This window comes from Nilaparvata lugens, chromosome 2, assembly GCF_014356525.2.
Source record: "Nilaparvata lugens isolate BPH chromosome 2, ASM1435652v1, whole genome shotgun sequence".
NCBI lineage: Eukaryota > Metazoa > Arthropoda > Insecta > Hemiptera > Delphacidae > Nilaparvata > Nilaparvata lugens.
In genome coordinates, this window is record NC_052505.1 from 16,587,349 (window position 1) to 16,608,755 (window position 21,407).

The 21,407-nt window shown below is 34.4% G+C and overlaps 1 protein-coding gene across 5 annotated transcripts in view; it reads left to right on the forward strand.

Annotated features, from left to right (window-relative positions):
* The window catches only part of LOC111052242 (protein lingerer), a 50,084-nt gene that overhangs the window by 25,156 nt on the left and 3,521 nt on the right, over positions 1 to 21,407 (forward strand). For 3 of the 5 annotated variants that reach the window (XM_039420700.1, XM_039420703.1, XM_039420701.1), the window contains exons 16-19: positions 2,627 to 2,863; positions 4,609 to 4,875; positions 7,000 to 7,158; positions 14,268 to 14,300. In XM_039420700.1, the coding sequence (XP_039276634.1) occupies positions 2,627 to 2,863; positions 4,609 to 4,875; positions 7,000 to 7,158; positions 14,268 to 14,300 (696 nt within the window). The remainder of the gene's footprint in view (positions 1 to 2,626; positions 2,864 to 4,608; positions 4,876 to 6,999; positions 7,159 to 14,267; positions 14,301 to 21,407) is intronic. The other 2 variants (XM_039420702.1, XM_039420704.1) reach the window with 1 other exon arrangement.

Genomic DNA, 21,407 nt, shown 5'->3' on the forward strand with positions numbered 1-21,407 from the left:
GAAGTATTCTGATTTAATTTGGTTTTCAACTTTTCTAAATTGTAAATTCCTAGTTTAAAAATATTTTGGAACTCTAAATTGGATAAGAATCATGAAGTGTAAACATAACCTATTTTTGGACAATTTCTATCTTAATTTGGGAAAGGAACAGTTTTGGGCTTTAAGCCTGTTGTTCGCTTCACAATCATTCATAGTTGAGAATTATATTGTATATATGAAATAAATAATCTAAAATAATAGGCTTGGTGTAACAGTGAAAATTGGAATATATTAAACTGTACTATGATAATTATATCTTATGCTATCTTTCCTCTATGATCTAACCTAATTATGGTTAGTCTTTCTGCATCACTGTTCATAAAACCATTTGAATAAATTATTTCTATATTTTTGGATCTTACCTACTCGTTATGTTTACAATCATTCTCGATTTAGTTACGTCTATGGAATTCATTTATTTGTGGACAGAATAACAAATCATATAAATATGATTAGGAAGGAACAACAGGCTTGGCCCAAATCTATTCCATTCCCAAATTTTGATAAATTGATAAAATGTCCAAAAAATAGGTTATGTTTTTACTGTAAAACGTCCAAGTTCAATTTTCGTCAAAAATATATATAAGCTAAACATTTTGAATTTAGAGAAATTAAAACACCAAACATTTGAATCAGTTTACAAGCTCAAGCATTATAGGCCTACATGAGGCTATTATTGGAAATATTCAGTACTGTACTATGTAATATACTATTTACTCTACGATGTGTGTTAAGATTTTCTCAAATTATAGGCAGTAACATAGTAACAAGAACATGGTCCACATTTTCCATTATAGTGACTTGTCAACTCTTTGATTTCGTCGCATTCACGAAGAGTTTCCTCAATATGAATGACAAATCTGGCGCACCTTTCAATTGTTTACCTATAGAAAGATTCACGTTGTAGAGTCATTGGAAATGATAGGAATACATTGTAGCCTCTTTTCAGTTTCCATTGCATCCCATTGAACAGAACGAGACTTGTGATACAAGTCATCCCAATATATCATAAAATTGATTCACTGTTGATAATATTAATCAATCATATCTCAAAAATACTGTATATTATATTCACCAAGAAAAAATACATTTTTTTTATTTGGTCAGCACCTAATTAATGTTACAAATCCAACTGTTAAACTGTCTAACTGTTATAAAATATATTAGTTGTAAGTTTTCTAAGATTCCAAAAATACATAAACAGAGTCATATGATTGAAATCATAAGCTAGGTTTACACTAAGTAGCAGAGCTATATAGCAGAGCTACATGTAGCTCAGCTATATAGCTCTGCTACAAGTTCAAAAAGTAACACTGGAGATCTGCTATATAGCCCGGCTATTTAGTAGTTTTAAGCCTATTTTCTCAGCTATATAGCAGAAAATGAGCTATCCAAAATTTTCGGTAAACATCAAAGAGAATCTGATATATATCACCAGATATACTGTACTCATTTGTTGTCAGAGTGCTAGTAGGTTACTGTGCATTGCGAGCATTTTTGATTTATATATTATTGTGCAATAATGGAGAGTGAATTTGACTGGAATAGAGACAAAATTGTCCAATATCTTCTTTCTCTTCTCTGTGCTGAAAATATCACAGTAGCTGCGGCGAAAGCAGCGGCTGCTGCAAGAACTACCTTTTTCTTCGGCATCTGGCTGGGAACTGAGCAGTGGATACTGGTTTATTCCAATGCTCTGCTACAAGTAATGGAATCAAAATGGCAGCACAGAAAAGAAAAAGAAGATATTGGATAATTTTGTCTCTATTCCAGTCAAATTCACTCTCGATCATTGCACAATAATATATCAATCAAAAATAAATGCTCGCAATGCGCAATAACCTACTAGCACTCTGACAACAAATGAGTACAGTATATCTGGTGTAAACCCAGCAGGCACTAAACAGCTGCGGCAGCCTTCCTTCAAGGACAGAGCAGCTATATCTAGCAAAGCTACATATAGCTCTGCTACATAAAGCTAGTGTTAATTCTACTTATAGCAGAGCTACATCTAGCAGAGCTATATGTAGCTGACAGAGCTATATGTAGCTCAAATTTTATATAGCTCTCCAGCTAAATAGTGTAAACGTAGCTATAGAGTCATAAATATGATTGAAGTGATGGAGACTGTCCCTACAACGTAAAGTAATTCGCGACCCGACATGATGTCAACTTCAGCCGATAGTCCTAGTAGCTCTTTTTCATGAAGATTTGATGCTGGTAGCCTCTCATAATAAGCTGCTCTTGCTCTCTCACCAGGCCAAATCAGTAATAATCGACATAAAGCGGCTTGAGTTGAAAGTCTACTTGAAATTTGGCATATAAATGACCTCTAACATGGGATATCTTCTTATGCTATATTTTATCAATGGCTTTATAACTTTTTCAATATATTAGATATTCGACACAGTAGTCTAAATCTAGAATCTCCGATCAATTAGAAGCGATTCTTAACGGGAAGTAAAACGAGAATTAACACAAAACGATTACGCTCTCAAATTGTATTGTGTTATTGAGCTATCTCTACGATTATATTTATTCAATTATGTATTACGAAATTGGTTATTAATGTGATTGAATGTTTTAGAGTGGAGCGCAGGGCGGCGGTGCACCACACCAGCCGATGATGGGGCCCGGACCGTACTCGTCTGCGTTCTACCTGTACGGCACGGCCGCACAGCTGTTCCCGCCGGGCAACTACCAGTACGCGGCCGCACCGCCACCACCCCCGCAACTGTACACGCCCGTCGCAGCCGCCACACAGGCAGCACAGGCCAGTCAGGGCCATGCCGGCCAAGCCAATTCGGCCCAGTACGCTAACAAGGTACTTTCATTATATCTTTGAAAAGTGGGCTTGTCATATTCGGTGTGTGGTTACCGCAAGATGATAGAATCACTAATTATGTATAAAAAACTTATCTAAAGTCATTCAATTTGTACAGGTTACAATAGGTCTGCAGTATTGTTTTGTGTACGACTACAGGTAACCCGTGCTCCTCAAGGGTATAATTGACAATTTTACCTAATGAAATCTTGAAGAATTCAAAATAACCCTATTTCAAAATAGGCCTGTAACCATCCTCGGTACATTGAGAATAAATATGCAAAATTTCAAGTGAATCAGTTGAGTAGTTCAGACGTGAGGATGCGTCATTCATGAATTTCCTATCACGTACAAGCTAATTCTTTCCTTTATTATTTTATAGATAATGTAAGCATGTTGTTTTGCCAAGATTAACGAGGGTTCCTTCTTGAACAGTATTGTTCCAGTATTCAACACCTCCAGATTTTTCCCTGTGGAGTTTAATAAAGACGCCTTATACTCTGAATTAGATCAGAATGAACATTACAACGAAGATTAGCAATATTTACAAGTACGATAAATTGTGGTAAATAAAAATTATGCGTGTATTAATGTAGAAGGCTGCCATTTTGTACTTTTTCATCATCAATTAGAGGGGTATCCACAGCTATTTATAACATCTCATCTGAAACCAGCTTTCATCAGTTGCATGCTGCACACGGGGACATTAGTAGCGGCTATTATCAAAGACCTTAAAGATCTCTTTAAGGTCTTTGGCTATTATAGTCAACCGCACGAAAATAGTGCGATGCAAATTGAAACAGATGAGTCCCCCTCACCCCTCCGCATCCATGGTCGTTGCTAATTCTTCAGGTGTATTATACAAATTTTGATTAATAACCAGCTGTGCACTTCATCGAGCAACTCTAATTTGGCAACGTTTCACTCATCTGTTCCAATTTTCATATTACTATTTTCGTGCGGTTAACTATAGCTGCTACGGGAAAGTCCAAAACTTGAATGTAAATGGCATTTCATTTCATTTATTTATTTATAATAGATACAATGCAGGTAAAAACAACAGGCATTCGCCCAAAACTGCTTTAAACAATTTGGAATACACAGTCTAGAGGTTATGTAAATGATAACTTAATTCACACACTATTTTGAGTCCAAAAAATTTTCCAATTCTGTTTTCCCGCGACAGCTAGTGGAAGCATAGTTAACGCCTATTGTTCCTGTGTGCCGGCTGCTTCAACTACAATACCATTCTAAACCAAAACTCCATGATTATAATATCACAAACCAAACCAAAACCACCTGGTAACCTTAGTAACCAAAACCTGGATGTAGATGTTAGGAATAAATATGGTTGCCTTTTCAACAATAATAGCTGGTCTCAACGAAAACTCAAACCTGTGTTATAGGCTATGCTATCGAGCTGTAATTTTTCTACTACACCGATGTCAACTGAAAGGAGGAGGTTGGGCCTTGAACAAATTTACAATTTATCACTTTGATCAGACACCCTATTTTAGATTTTAGTGATGAAAAAATTACTAATATCGACAAATCATAAAGACATCGCTACACTGAATTACCGAATAACAGAACTTGACAAATAACTTGTCGACCTTAGATTATATGCATAATCCAAGTTTAACGCTAATCTATGATCGCATGAACCAAGAGACATGGTGCCACAATCTACAGTTTAAACTGATATTTGAACAAATGAACTAAACGTGTGTTTTGAACGTTTGCAGGGTCCAGCAGGCACATACAGCTCAGTGGGCTACGGCTCGGGCTACGATACAAACAGTGGAGGCGGCGGTGGCGGTGGAGCGGGTGCAGACTACACGACGGTGAAAGTGGGTGGAGGCGGTGGGGGCTCATACAGCGGCCAGTCCAGTCAGAGCAAGTCGGGCAGTGGCGTCGCTACGCCCGCCAACACTGCCAATCAGGTTGTGCCCGCCGCTGACCTATCCTCAAACATCTACAACAAATCGCACGCCACGCTCAGCAAAGTCAATGTACGTAGAACCATTCATCAATAAGCTATGAGCATCTAGTTTACCTGACAGGAGAATAGTATCTTGAGTCACAAGGACGGGAAGGGCCGATTTGGAAGCGAGAATGATGTTCTCGGCTAACGCCTCGACTAGAATTTCATTCGAGCACTGCAAAAGACATTCACGTCCAAGTAACTTACATAATTTTTTTCATAATAATCTATAAAAGAATAATTGATAGACAGAAAACATTACCTGCTTGTGCTGACATTACTACATGCATTCTATTAACATAACCTAGTTTACAAGTTTTGAATCAGGAATTTCTTGATTGTAGTTGACAAAACTTCTACCTGGAGCGCTAAATGCGGCTTAAGGAACAGTGTTGCTGTTTCAAATTCGGAACTAGCAAACATACTCGACTGTTAGTCCAGGCAATGAATGCTCAGAAAAGGGTATAGAGGGAAATGTTTGGAAGACAATTTTTGACCTCACAGTTCTGTTTAGGGTAGTAAGCAGGTGAACATATCAAAAGTCCCCAACTCCACCCCCTGTGTCAAGGGGGTGGGGGTGGTTTAAAGGTACCATTTTTGGTTTCTCGCATATAACTCTAAAACTATGTATCTAACGGACATAATTGTTATATAAAAAATTGAAGCTTCAAAGCTTCATTGTTATATGGAAAAAGCAAAACATTGGATAAAAACCTGTCATTTTAACAATTACACACCTTAAAGAGCGAATATCTCGGGAACTGTTGGAAATATCAAAAAATTCCACCAAACAAGAAGTGTAGAGAATTTATCTAGCTTCATTTTTGAATTGTTAGTTATCTCGGTTGAACGTATTGTTCTCAAGATATGAGCGTGGGAGCAAAACACTGAATAATGCAACTTTTAAACCACCCTCATCCCCTTAGCACATGAGTTAGGAATGGGAACTTTTGATATGTTCTTCTAACTAGTCTTAACAAAGCGCAAAGTCAAAAATTGTAGTTGAAACATTCCCTCCAAATTCCTTTGTCAATCGGTCTATTGTTGCAAAACTGGAGATTTCACAATCAACACTAAAGCTGCTGCAAAAGGTGTAGGGAAATTCGTAAAAGTGTGAAATTATACATCAAATTTAAGAGAATTCAGTGCTCTATAAGTTCATAATCAGCATGGATTTTTCCCCCATCAGTTTTCAGAAAGTTATAATAAAAATTGAAAAAAATTGGATTCAAATGTGTTTTTTTCAAAAATTGAAAAAAAAATTGGATTCAAATGTTTTTTTTCAAAAATTGAAAAAAAAAAATTGGAGGCAAATATGTTTTTTCAAAAATGTCACTCCTTCAAGAGCGGATATCTCGAAAACTAGAGAAGATATAGAAAAAGTTGTGGGATAAATATTATAGGAAATTGTGTAAGCTTCAATTTTTTATGTAAAAATTATGTCCGTAAGATACATAGTTTTCGAGTTATATGCGAGAAATCAAAAAAAGGTACCTTTAAACTACCCCCACCCCCCACCCCCTTAGCACAGTGGGTAGGGGTGGGGACTTTTGATATGTTAACCTCCTTACTACCCTAAACAGAACTGCGGGGTCAAATATTGTCTTCCAAACATTTCCCTCTATAACCTTTCTTTGACTGGACAATGTAAAGAAAACATATGATTTTATTACAGTATAGAATGCTGTAATGAGAATCATATGTTTATTTGTTCTACAATCAGCTGTTTACCGGCTTGATTTCATGGATGTAAAACAGCTGGAATTGAATGACTATGACAAAAATAATATTATGGTCGCATTATTATCGGGTTACATTCCGGCAGAGAAAAAACATTGATTACAATAAGCAGAGATTGTTAGTTTATCCTATGATTCCGGGTTTAAATGAACAGCTGATCACGATTCAACCAGGTTTTACTAGAATATAAATGGTCGCATTTATGAGAATGTGTAAAACCTCATCCTGGGTTTAAACGAACAGCTGATCAATCTCGATTATACGATGATGGTGCATATGGGTCTAAGCTACTGTATGTTGAATAATTTTGATTACACATATTAGTGTAATTCTAGTATATTACAGCGTGCACACATTTTGATTTGTATAATTAATCGATTATTTATATTTGATAATGTGTTTGTGTTTGCAGTCGTACGACAAGCAGGCTTTCCACAGTGGCACTCCCCCTCCCTTCAACCACTTGACGGCCAATCAGAATAGCGCTATGCCACATCTGTACATCCCCTCTGTGATGGGGGCCCCGCATCAGCAGCATCATTCAGCTGTTCTGCATCAGCCCATGCATCAGGTAAGCTCAAACATCATTCAATCATTCTGCATTCTTTGTTGTATATACTCGCCTTCCATCTTGATTCAACTATCATGGCCTGACCTCACACGAAGTGCTGATGAAGATTTGAAACAATGGGTCGATTGAATAAAAACTAGAATGTTGTGACTAGAAACTAGTCATTCGTTCTAGCTTTACAAATAAGATTATACAGCTCACTCGAATCCTAGCTCTTGCTTGAAAATTACTTGAAACTAGCAATATTGCTTGAAAATTACTTGAAACTAGCAATATTGCTTGAAAATTACTTGAAACTAGCAATATTGCTTGAAAATTACTTGAAACTAGCAATATTGCTTAAAATTACTTGAAACTAGCAATATTGCTTGAAAATTACTTGAAACTAGCAATATTGCTTAAAATTACTTGAAACTAGCAATATTGCTTGAAAATTACTTGAAACTAGCACAATATTGCTAGATTTTATTCAATTGACCTATTATCTAACTTATTTCTAGTTCATTTTAAACATCGTTTGTGAATTTTAGAATTGTGAAAATTTGAATGGAATGGTTTTCCCGTCATCAAGAGTAATATGGGCTTCTTATATTTTTTCTATTAGCAAATCTGTTTGGTATTTCGCGTTTACGTTAAAGTTTACTTTCTGCACAGTGTACTAATAGTCGATTAGAGATTTTAAATTCTATAGAAATGTTATGATAGATATGTTGTCATAGAAGTAAAGTAAAGTAAATTTTTTTTTGTCATAGAACATAGTTTGTTTGCCTATAGAAATGTTGTCATCTACCTACATGATTCTCAGTAATAGGACTTGATCACTATATTTTGTAGAAGAGGATGATAAAAGATGAAATATTTCTTTATTCACCACAACATGTTATTAGTACATGCATAGTCAACTATCGTCGAAAATAATATTGGTAGAAAAAATATATGTAAGACTATTATACTAATAGCTAATAATGCTAATTATTACTGATCAGCATTATCATGACATTTAGCATTGGTATTATTTTCATCATTATTGGTATTGGCATTATCACTCCAGCATTATCAAACAATGCACTTGTCAATCCTGATTTATGGCTTATCTCAGAAATAATTTTATTTTTCCATTCATCATTGGATTTATCGAATTTTCATCTTTATATATCACTTGTTTGGCCAAGAGCTGATTAGCCAACTCCAATAAGCTATTTAAACATTATCCAGACCTTGAAGTTTAATTTATAGTTTTTGAGTGTTGATCTCCATGATGAAATGTTCTCTAATTCAAACTTTAGCTCATCTTTGAGATAATGGGCCATATGAATAAAGTTGAGCATTTGCTTATACTTCTAAAATGAGAATTTGCTTCATTTTCTTTGAATAAACGTGAGCAAAACCTTTTGCTCATGCTCATCCGAAAAATAGTTGAGCATTTGCTCCAGAGTTCAGGAGCATAGGGTAAGAGTATAAGGTGCTTATTCATATAAAAATGAGCAAATGCGTTTGCTTCTACCTAATGCTCATGAGCAAAACCTTATGCTCCATGCTCATGCTCATGAGCATATGCTCTGGTTTTATTCATATGACCCATTGTGTCAAATGATTTGGCCGGTCAACACGTGATGAAATCGTTGCATATGAGGATTCAAATTATCTAGATCTGGACCTTCATCTCGTTAGTTTAAAAAAAATTGTTAGGTATTTGGATAGGTATCAGGCTTTCTGTAAAGTATCGTTTCAAATTAACTTTATAGGGATTTCTTTCCAGTTTTGAATCCTCAGTCTGAAAATCTGATATTTATTCATTTTGAGGTCAAGAAGTTACTTGCATGAATAGTATCTTGACTTTAATGTACCGTAGATAAGTTTTTAATTAGTCGATGGGTTTTGTGATTATACATTTTTTTGGTTAATGTGTATTAACAGATGGATTTTGGTAATAAATGTGCTAATATATTACTAACCTTATTGTAAATACAGTATATTGCCATTTATGATAATAATCAAACATAATCAAACATATTCTTTCCTAATTATAGTATGTGTATCACCTTGAATAAATAAATAAATAAATAAATAAATACTAGACCAACAACTACCCTTCAGAATTATAATTTTAAGCATTTTTTCAAGTTCAACTATGGCAGTTTATGAAGAACCAATGGATTTTTAAAATACGGTATCTGTAATAAAATCAATAGCTACAATGTGAGCGAATCTTCGTCCATGTTAAATATTTCTGTCTCAATCTACCAACTGTTACTGATGAACTGCATTCCAACATTCAGTGAAACATTTGTTTTGGATTTAATCCAGTTTAAACAGAGATGAACTGGTGCTGATAAACATTAAGGGCCGTTTGCACAGTATAGATGTTAATCGAGTTTAAGTTAATCTGAAAGTTCAAACTTGAATCGGTTTTCTCAGTGCATTTACTAATCCAGTTTAAGTTAAACTAGTTTAGCGTTAAATTGGTAATAGAATGTCATTGTTTGTAATATCAGGAAGACTGATTTTTACAGGAAATTTGTTATTTGTTTACAAACGATCAGTAAATTGAGGCTATGTAGCTACTATTCTCTTGTTCAAAATCCACAGAGCTGTAAGATGTACGGTAATAAAAGTGAAAAGCGATCAATAAATTCTTTAGAACTTATGTTTAGCTGGCACCAAAAAATATATTTTAGAATGTAAGATAAAGAAGTTATATTGTTACTCTTGAATCTACTACGGTCTTTCTCGTTTATTAGAAATCTCTCGAAAGCAAAATATCTCAGTTATGTGTTATTAAAAACATGTTTTCTAATCAAATACAACTGTTAAAAATTGTCTTAATTTCTATCAAATGGTTTATTCAATTAAATACTAATTGGCAGTTGCTTTACTCAAGCAAAACCGTAAAGAAAATTCTCTATCATCCCTGAAATTTCAATTTATTATTCGTTTTTGTCCAATTTTTCTGTTTCAAAATTTCTTCGCAGTCATCTTTTTCAATCGCATTAAAAACTTCTATCAATTCCTCCATTATTATTTTTACATTCAAATAATGAATCACTATAACCTAAATAATTATTATCGTCTACAGAAGCAATAAAAACAACTGTCGAAAAAGTTTCGACAAAAGTTGAAAGCTGTTTCCCCATCAAATCTTTACAGATGTAAAGTTAATCCAAATTATTTGGTTTAAACCTCCTGCTTTGGAGGTTATGCTTAAACTTTCCCAGAGTTTAAACTCAATACAGAGTTTAAACTGATACTGTGCAAACGGAATTTTAGTTTAAACAAAAAAAATCCAGATTTTGTTTAAGCTTTAGCTTATACTTCCAATGTGCAAACGGCCCTAAAACCGGTACAGTGTAAACGGCAGTTCTTGGAATTCTGTTGTAGATGAAAACTTAGTTATGAAGGTTATGCTTAAAATTAGTTAAAATGAATTTTGTTCATCATTCCGAAAATTTGTGACAATGGAAAGAGTGCGAGGCATTTTCTTCTAATTGTCGGCTTGCACCAACCGGGTTTACATCTTTTGAATCAGCTGATTATACCTACCTATGGCGCTAATGACCGTTTCCACGCATACCGACACGCACCAACAGACGATTTTGGAAACCAACAATGCGAGACTGCTTCATTTCACTGAATTGAACAACCCATTCTAGACGTTAGTCGTTAGTTAATGTCAATGTTTTCTTCGATCCGATAATGAATGTTCATCATGGATTTATTTGTTTAGAAGAAAAAAACACTTGGTTAATATAGTTTATTCCCATACATAGATAATTTTTATGGGAAAATTGTGCATATTTTTGTTGTTTGGCTAAAGATGATTACTTTGAACTTGGAAAGTAGTTGTGAGAAGAATTTAAGTTGTCAGAAGCGAAAATCACTTCCAAGTATTCATCGATTAATTGAATTAACCTAAATCCTCAATAATTGGCGTAGCTCTATGAATCATTACCTTCGACTTTCATGCACTCCATTACATACAACATAAATTACAAATAAGCATCATACGTGAACGAGAAACATTCTGACAAACTAGCACTTACTATTTGATAAGAGAAATTCATATTATTACCTACAATGGATCATAATCTAGTTTTTTATTCATTGTTTTCATCATGGATGAGCAATCAAGTTTAACTACATACTGAATTAATCAAACTCATACGGTTGCTCATTGTTACATAAACTTGGCTAATCATTAAGAGAATCATAATCAAATCAATTCGTTGTATTGTTTTTCCAAGTTTGCTTTCACCAAGATTTTTACATTGATAGTCATCGATCATGTAACTACACTTTTAATCCTCCCAAGTTTCCTTGACCATGTATTATTTCTAACGTGATGCTTGGGTTTTGCGTTGATGGGTGTTTCTAGTAACTAATTGAAAGGTCCTTTTAATCCTACCATCCTTTGTTCTCATAAGGCACTCTTTTTTGATATTAACTGGATGGTATATTATAATATTCATAATTATAAGATGTATATTTTATTGCGGGTTGTAATTGTCTGTATTATAGAGATTTACATATCAGATATGTGTTGGAAACTATTGTTTATTTTGAGATATCAGTATTATTTAGCAAAATGTGGTACAGAAACCTGTTGATTAGTGACAGTTGTTGTTGCATTATTGAGTGGAAGGACGTCCCAAAACGTATGAACGAGTTCAGATATGAGCTGTCAGATATTGAGGTTGAGCAAAAATGCTCAATAACCTCTATTGAATTGTCAAAATTCGATGTTAATATTACATTTCACAAAACTTTAGTAATCCGATATTCCAGTGTTTTGTCTAGTTAGGTCGTGATTTGGTCACTTTGTGCCACGATGTACTATATATCTTGTTGCTATTTACATATTATAATCAGCAAGTTTCTGTGTCTTTTTTTTTTTTTGAAGGGGATCGATAAAAAATTGATAACTGTTTAACAGAATTATGCAGTGTTATGTTCAAACTAGGATCTTATCATAAAGGTATTACCATTTTCTAGCACCTATCAATTCCTCTAGAATCAGTATAATGGTTATAAATTAATAACTGAGCTAATTTTATAACTGTACCTTTGATCTTGAATTATTTCAAAGGTTGTTTGAACCCTTGCGGCCTCGAAATTATCAAATTTTTATTACCCTATTTTCAATGACCCTAGTTTACGCTGCAAGATTGCAGTGTGACTTCATAAAAGCAGCTAACAGTGAAAAAATTTTTGTGGTATTTCTTCCTACCACAGTGACCCAATATCTGCAGTTTTGCTCTATTTTCTGAAATTAGGCCATTCAATTACTAAACTCAATTCTATTGAAACCAGTGGTTCCAAGTACCTTACCCCGACAAGTATTCAATAAAATCTCGTCACCTGACATGATAGGAGAACAGAAAGAAATTAAGATGGATTACATTGATTTATCATTCGGCCTGCGTTTCTTAAACCCAAGGTTGAGAACCACTAATTAACACTGTAAATTTTAAACGCCACCTTCCATTTACAATAAAAATCAAGCTTAATTTATGACTGTTCTATTATCAGGAAAAACATTATTCGTGATAAATTCTCCCCTCGAACATTTCCAGTCAAGCTCTATGGTAGAGAAAACAAAAGTGATATTTTCTTTCAAAGTAACATATACATAATGACGCTTCGACACTCTTACCAAGTGCTTACAAATGACTATTAGAGCGAGAGTGTGGATGGCTACTATGCCACCGCTTGCTTCAACTCCGCCCGTATAGATAAGTGCCGCTTGGCAAGCGACCTGGAGGTGTGGCGCTGGCATTCCTTGACCATGAGTACACATTCGTTTTATGAATGTATTATTAGTATAATAACTTTGGATTATAGTTGGGCAAACGAAAATGGGTCCCTCAAGGTCAAAGCTTGCTCTTGACACCACCACCCGTCTCTACCAACACTGTTGCCACTTTGTACTTAGGGTGGCTAGTAAGAGAGAAAGTGAATGTGTGTGTGAGAGAGGGTGTGATAGTGGAGTATTGTTATTGTGGGGAGTATTGTTTGTCTTCTCTGTATTGTTAATTATGACGAGGACAATATAGTTCACAGTTTTACAAATGTATTGTAATGTATTATAATATGGATGAAGATATAATGTATTGTATTGTATGAATGTGTAAGCCCGGATGAAGTGTGATGGGAATCAAATGAGAATTCATGCAAATTGAAAAATGCAGAGTGAAGTGGGCACTACAAGAATATTGACTAAAATAAATAAAATTACATCACTCCACTTCCAATTGATTATTATATAAGTCTTCAAGTAACCTTTATGAAGTAATAGCTCAGTTTATAAATAGTTGCATTCATAAAGCAAAATCTAATCATCATTATAAAATTGGATTTCTTGATGTCATGACTCAAGAAAGAGTTCTACATTATAGATAACAATATTCTTTCCTTCATTTCATGATGTTGAAGAATATAGGGGATGATGGGAGGAGGTAACGGGGGATGTTATTGTTCTAACATCAAAGAATGACACAATAGAACTTTTGAACCTGACGTGCTCAAAAGAATTTGGGACAGGTATAGTGACGGAAAAGAGGAAGAGGGAACGTATGAGAAGGAAAGAGTGATGTTCAGGGTGTGGAAATATAGTCAATGTATATAGACTGGTCGAGTGAGGGGTGGACAACAGTGGCAACATTGCAGTGGCCTTGAGAGACCCATTTTCGCTTGGGCAACTATAGTTGATATTCAAGTTATTCGTGGCATCTGTCGATAAAGAATCCATTATTTTTCCATTTAATTGGTGAATTTTTAAAGATGAACAGTTCTTTTTGCAATTTTCCATCCATTTTCGCTGAATGCTAGTAACAATTTTGTAACATAAGAGCATTCCATTTAATTTTTGAATTTTGAAAGATGAACAGTTATTTTGCAATTAATACAAATTTCCATTCATTTTCGGTGAATGCTAGAAATAATTTTGCAATGTTTAATAGCATTTTAGTTTAGTGGGAAACAGATGGTGGCCTAGTGTTGGAGCAGGCACGTTGTCTTTTCTAATCTGGTTTCATTTTGTATTTTAATTTTCAATTTGGGCATATGATGAGCAACTTGTCTAAACACAGGGCCACTGTGATTTCTGTTTTCAGATGGATATGCGAAGCCAAGGAAGGCGCAGTACGGTTAGTAATATGAGAGACTAAGTCACACCCCGTGCCCCGTGTTTATCCATTCTCTTCATTCTTGTTCAATTGCGCCTTATTATTATCATGCAATATTAGTTTTATTTTTAGTTACTTTTGGCAAGTTTTATGTTGTACAGCTAAATCTTTGTAAATTACTTAACACTGTGTTTATATAGTTTGAAACTACCGAAATATTTTAATTTTGATTAGGCACTTTTATGTTTAGTGAGCTCTACCTTTGGTCTCTAGTATCAAACCTGCATACCTGTCATGCAGTAGAGGCTCTCCTATAATATCCCCCAATGTGAGCTCCTTTTTAAATAATTTATACTTCAATACGCTAATTGGTCTTATGCCAATTAGCGATTAATCTCTTAATAGCTGTGTCCAATGAGCTGTCATTTGTAATGAAGAAATTACATTGTTGGAAACTCATAGATGACTTCAGTATTTATGTTATGTTCTTCCGTATCTCATTATTTTCTCTTTGTGTTTATATGATTTTTTAAATATATATTTTCAACTTTATAAATGTGTTATTTATTTGTTCTTCATGTATAAACTCATTCTGTGTTGTCCATTTGCTTGAAAATTGTCGTGGCACTCTGAACATGAGGCATTGAGTCAATCATTTGTGTGTGTGCTCCCCTTCTTTTTGATGTATTATTTGGCGTTCTGTGTCTCCTGGGTTATTGTACACGGGGTTTTCTGTGTGGTCCATGTTGTAGGCTATTCTCTATGTTGACTGTTTTTCTTCTAGATGTTTGATGGCTTAAAATAAGAAATTCCTCTTGATGTTTCACACATTATTAGTGCTTGAATGTTGATGTAACCTTTTACGTTCTTGGTGTTTTATCAAATATCTTTTAAATTTCATTATTGATTTGTTACTGAAATTTCTTCATATTTAGCTCAATTTGTTACTAATCATTCAGGTCAGTCATATAGTTGGCCAGTATACATATTCATAGTTGGGTAAATGTGCTACTAATTTATGATACCCTGAATCGTTCTATAAGAACCGTTATTGAATGTATCTCTAACAGTTTGGTGAAACAAACAGCCTCAACAATTCTCAATCCTTTAACTTATATTTTCAATGAATCTCTGATCAGAGGAATTATACTGTCAAAACTTAAATTAGGTAAGGTGATTCCTCTATACAAAAAGGGTGACCGAAAAGATCCCGCAAATTTCAGACCTATTAGTAATCCACCCGTATTTTCAAAACTTTTAGAATATGCCGTTTTAGACAGACTGAGGACCCACTTACAAGAAACAGGTTTTTTAACACAACAACAGTTCGGTTTTAGGCCAGGACTCTCAACATCCGACGCACTTTTCCACTACATAGATGGGGTGCTTTCGGCGGTAGACGAGGTTATAAAGCATGCGGTCTTATCGCCGATTTATCAAAGGCGTTCGACCTAGTTAACATAGAGATATTGTTGAATAAGTTGCAATATTATAGATTAAGTGGGTCCGTGCTGAGCTGGTTTCATTCTTATTTCCAAGATAGATTTCAGAGAGTCGAGCTGGAGGGTCTCCATCAAGTTTATTATTCTCAATGGCTAAAAACAGGATCCGGCGTTCCTCAAGGGTCTGTGTTGGGGGCCCGGTCCTGTTTATCCTCTACATCAATGACTTGCCCGCTCATCTCGCTCCTTTCGAATGTATAATGTACGCCGATGATATAAGTGTCATGGTGAAAAGCAAAAACCAACAGAACATGAAGACCGATTGTGAGCTTGCTCTTGAAAAACTAGACACTTGGCTTAGAGCAAACATGTTATCTTTAAACTATAGAAAAACAAAAGAAATTAGCTTCAGGTCAGCCGAGAGAGCACCTTTAAGAATAAAAAACCAAGAAATTGAATGTGTTGAAAATATCAAGGTGTTGGGTGTAGTTATCGATGACGGACTGTCCTGGAGGCCTCACATAGACCATCTGCGAAAGAAACTAAACTCTGCTGTTTTTGTGATTCGGAGCGTAAAACCTTTGTTAAATATCAAGAATTTGAAAAGCGTCTACTATGCACTGTTTCATTCCCTTCTGTCATACGGAGTCGCGTTTTGGGGAAACTCAACAGAATCAATTCAAATATTCCGAGTCCAAAAATGGGCCATTAGAGTTATGGTAGGTGAGACAGTGAGAACAAGCTGCCGATCTTACTTCAAAGAGCTTGAAATCCTTCCTCTCCCCAGCCTTTTCATTCTTGAATGTATTTGCTTGATAAAGAAAAATGAGAACGATTTGAATAGAGGATCTATGGTTCATTTCTATGAAACAAGGAGACGTCATCATCTTAGAGATGAACATCATCGAACAACCCTTTTTGCTAGAGGTGCTAAGAGTTTAGGTATCAACCTTTTTAATGCATTGCCTGACCATCTTAAAAATCTGGAATTTGGAAAATTTAGAAACGAGTTGAAGAAAGAGCTACTTAAATTTTGTTTTTATTCCGTAAACGAGTTTAATGAGTATTTCTCCTGCAATTGAGTAACTCTTTTACGAACTATATTGACATTAGAATTCAAATTGACAAATCCTTAATACCCCTTTAAAAGGAGGTCATGGAAAGCTTTAAAAAATATAAAAAAAAAATATCAATAATTTGAAAAATTTGAAGGTTTATTTTATACTCTAAATGAATCACAGAATGTATCACAATAAATTAAAAACTTGAGAAATATTGCACTTATTTGAAAAATTTGATGTATCTCATTTTATAAATACATCAAATAAATGAGATAAATCTCATCGAATAATCTCTGTACACATAATTTATTGTTGATGGATTTGGAATTTAAGTTATACTTCAATTATTTACCAGTTCGTAACGTGCTATGAAGATAGGTTTACTATTTATTTTTCTGGAAAGAAAATCCATAACTTATTCTTGTTGATACTCTTCAATGATCCTTATCATTGAAATTTGATTCTGTGTAAAAAAAAAATGAGGTCCAATGGCAATAGATGGTCAAAAAATTGATATTTATTGTTTTTCTGACAAAAGTAATTCACTCGAAATGGTGGTTTATTAAATAAAATCAGAAACTCAATGGTAGCATTTTCTCTTTGCTCAAGAGAATTTGCAAAGTAGATTTGGGATATGATATCAAGATAATGGAGCTACGCTTTATTTTTTAGAATCACTCGAAAAGTAATTTAAAGATGATTTTGGTGCATTCGTTAAACTATTGGAAGGTTTTTGGGTCCATTGTGGAAAATCATGGACGCATTTTTTTCAACGTCCGATTGACCATAAAAGACGAATGTTTGTAAAAGAATATTATTTTCAATAAGAGCTACTTACACTTGATTGTTTTTCAACTCAATTGCCGTGAAGGTTGAGAGATTTGTCATACCAGTGGACCTGCCTTACCAAAACCCTTCATAAAATGCTGTCGCTAGATTAATTCACGAGGGCTATGACGTTGTTTCGAGCTCCTGGTTAGTTTGGAAGCTCTGCCCTCAGAGTCATGTCTTGAGTTTAGGGTAATGTACAAGTTACTAGTGGCCAAGTCAGGTTCAGGTTAGGTTAACTGCAGTTATAAACTTTTAATTGATTTCATTTAATCCGTCGGTAAATTTAGATCCATTTTTAAACCGAAAAGTAAACATAAAATTGTAGACAAACGGTCTGCAATCTTAACTTTTATAATACATTCCACTTCTTCTTCTTCTTCTTTGGCTGTGACTTATCCCATTTAAATGGGGTCGGCATTCCTTTCTCTTAGTCTGCCTCTCCATAAAGCCCTATCCAATGCTTCCTCTCACCTCCAACCACTCTCCCGCAAGTCAGCCGCTATTCTATCTCCCCACCTCATCCTTGGTCTACCTCGTCCTTTTTATAAAACATTCCACGATGTTCAAAAATTATTTCAATGATTAAAGCTGAGTTTTCTTGGCTATTTACGAGACATTCTGTACTAGTATGAGTTGCATTTTGCGATTCGCATTTTCAAGTGTAAGTATAAAGTTGGGTACCCACAAAACGGTGAAAATATAATTCCCATAAGTTCAAATGGGATTATTCATACTTGTTCGACCGGACTGAATGGGAATAGTACAATTTGAACTCGTGGAATGACATTTTCACTGTCACTGATTTGTGGGAATCTGGCTTTATATGTTTGAATATGGAACATCAATTGACATACTAGTTACATTGGATATATCTATCGACTCAACGCTGTGATTGGCTATCACCACTGTCCACACTGCTCCTACTTGACTTGAATTTTGAAGGCAATCTAAATTCTATTCCTATTAGGTTCAGTGCTCTGAGTAATAATCTCTTCAATTTTATCAAAATCATCGATGGCTGAGCTCTTACAACTTGGAATTTTGTGAAATATTGGATTACTGTTTGGTTTATCAAAGAATTGTAAGAATACAGATGGAAATTACTGAGATATTGCAATTATTGGCAGTTACTGGGTTCGATTCCCGGGCTGACAAATACTTTTTTAATAGTATCGCTCATCGAAATTCCATCTAGCTGTTTACCCTGTTGTCAATATTTGCAGTAGCAGAAGTCTTCGGGGTGAATTACAGCATTTAATTTGGATTTTCGTTTAATAATAATTATAATTATAAGAATGTCCATACCTTATTAATATATTAGCTAGTAGGCTTGAAAATTGAAAAAAAAATATTTCTACTGAATTAAATAAGAGCCTTCCTATATTTTTCAACCTATATGTTTCAAATGATTTCTGAACGGAAAATAATATTTATGATGTTACCTGAAAAAGAACCTGGAATAAATATTTATGATGTTGCCTGAAAAATAACTAGGAATAAAGTCAAACAGCGTAAGATCAACTGCCAGTAGGCTTGAAAATTAAAAAAAAAAACATAGTTATTTCAACTGAATTAAATAAGAGCCTTCCTATATTTTTCAACCTATATGTTTCAAATGATTTCTGAACGAATAATAATATTTATGATGTTGTCTCAAAAATAACTAGGAATACATATTATTTATGATGTTGCCTGAAAAAGAACTAGGAGTAAAGTCAAACAGCGCAGCGTCATGAATAATTTATTATTGCTGTGCAAAATTATTTTGTAAGCTGTCGTCGATAAATTGAATGATAAAACATTAATTGTTTGAAGTAGCGTTGACAAAATCTTTAAAGATGGCTGAAAGAGGCTTTCATGCTTTCAAAAGGTTTCATGCCACTGGTATGATATTCGATAATAGCTGTCAAGATTTAAAGGGGAATGACTGCTATCTTCAAGGGTGAAATATCGCCATTAGTGTACTTTTTTAAAATGACTATAGATGAAAGGGCTGTTTGTAGAAGTAGTGAGACTGTCTGATCGAGGCCGAAGCGTTTGCCTGGGCTAGGAATGATACTGTGAACTCCTTAATGAGAATGCAACGGTTTAGAATTTTTATTATTTAGTGGAACTTCGAAATGTAACCGAAACCGTTTCAAAGGTATGTCATCTGATTCATGCAGTGACTTTATTTTGCCCCTAAAGATAAAATAAATAAAATACAGATGTACGTTTGACCATCGCTCCTGGAGTGATCCGTGGATAGAGTGCTTGCATAGCAGCATAGAGATCCCGGGTTCAAACCCTCTCATTACCAAAAGTTTTTTAACCGGATCGCTCCCGTGTTCTCGGATGGGCATGTTAAACTGTCGGTCCCGGTTGAAGTATGACAGTCGAAAGGCCCAATGACGGCTTAAATGATATATTCAGGCGGTGGGACCGTCCCGCAAGGGACTCCCCACCAAAAAAAGCCATACGAATTTACGTTTTACCATCACTCCTGTTAAAAAGTCTTCGGTGGTAAAAATTTTACTTATTCTAAAAGAAACTACCGTAATGTTTTAAGAGGTTCACTGATCTATGAGTGAAGAGAAACAATTTTTTTTTTCAAATTCAATTTCATTTATTTGCCATAAAATAATACAGATTGATAAAATAAATATTACAAAATGGCACAAAAAATTTTACAAATTAACTTACAAAATGGCACTACCAGCAAAGGAAAACTTGTGCGCCGGCAGTGAGTTCGAACAACTAGGTACAGCAAACATGTCAATAGAAAGAAAAAGAGCTTAAATCAATTAACTTGAACAATACAATATCTTCTGTTTTCGAATAAACATTCTTATTATAAAATATTAAACATACATATTTGGATATACTGTATTTATAAATTGAAAAATCTGGACCTGGACCTTCGGTTACGACAAATGATCAAATATTTTTCATTTTTACTAGGCTAGCACTGAAAATGATAACAATTTAAACTAGAAAAGAAACAGTCATACACTGTAATTAGTTGCAATTTGATCGCTTCTACGACTCATCACTAATTGACGGAACGAAATCTTGCTACTAATCGATTGAGGATTAAGAAGATCAACTCCCGAGCAGAAATTGTCATCTCACCCACTTTTCAACATGAAAATAGATGAAAAACATTGAACTCTATAGGATTTACAGCCTTGGAAAATGTCATCAACCAATACTATATTAGTATAGGGTGATGACTGACATCAAATACGATTTTGGCATGTGTAAAATTATCTACATCAATTTATTAAACCTCTTCAAACTTCACTATTTTTTTTTCATTGTTGACTGTTCTAAATGTTTGTACTGGTTCAGTTGAGTCGATGTTTACGTTCTCTACTATTTATGCAATGAATATAATCATTGTAAATTTATATCCTATGCACGTTAATTAAATTACTGAATATTGCATGATAATGATAATGATTGTTTCTGGAAAACATACATCTCGAAAATCCTCTTTATGTATTTTTCATTTGAATACATTTCTGTGAATACCATTCGATGTTGTAAGCTTATTTGTATGCTGGTAGCAGGCTATATATTTATTTATATCGTGGTTTATTGCAAAGTTTTTAATGAGATTGTTTCTTCCATTCACCGTTACAAAACTTGAAATATTGCACAACTCAACATCCTAATGGTGATTGATAAAAAATATTAGAATTAGACCAGGATTTTTTAGGTGATTTATACTTTGAGTCTGGAAGACAAATACTTAGATGTATTAATTCGTTAATAAGAGAGCATAAATTGGAAAGTGCTTATTGATTCATAGC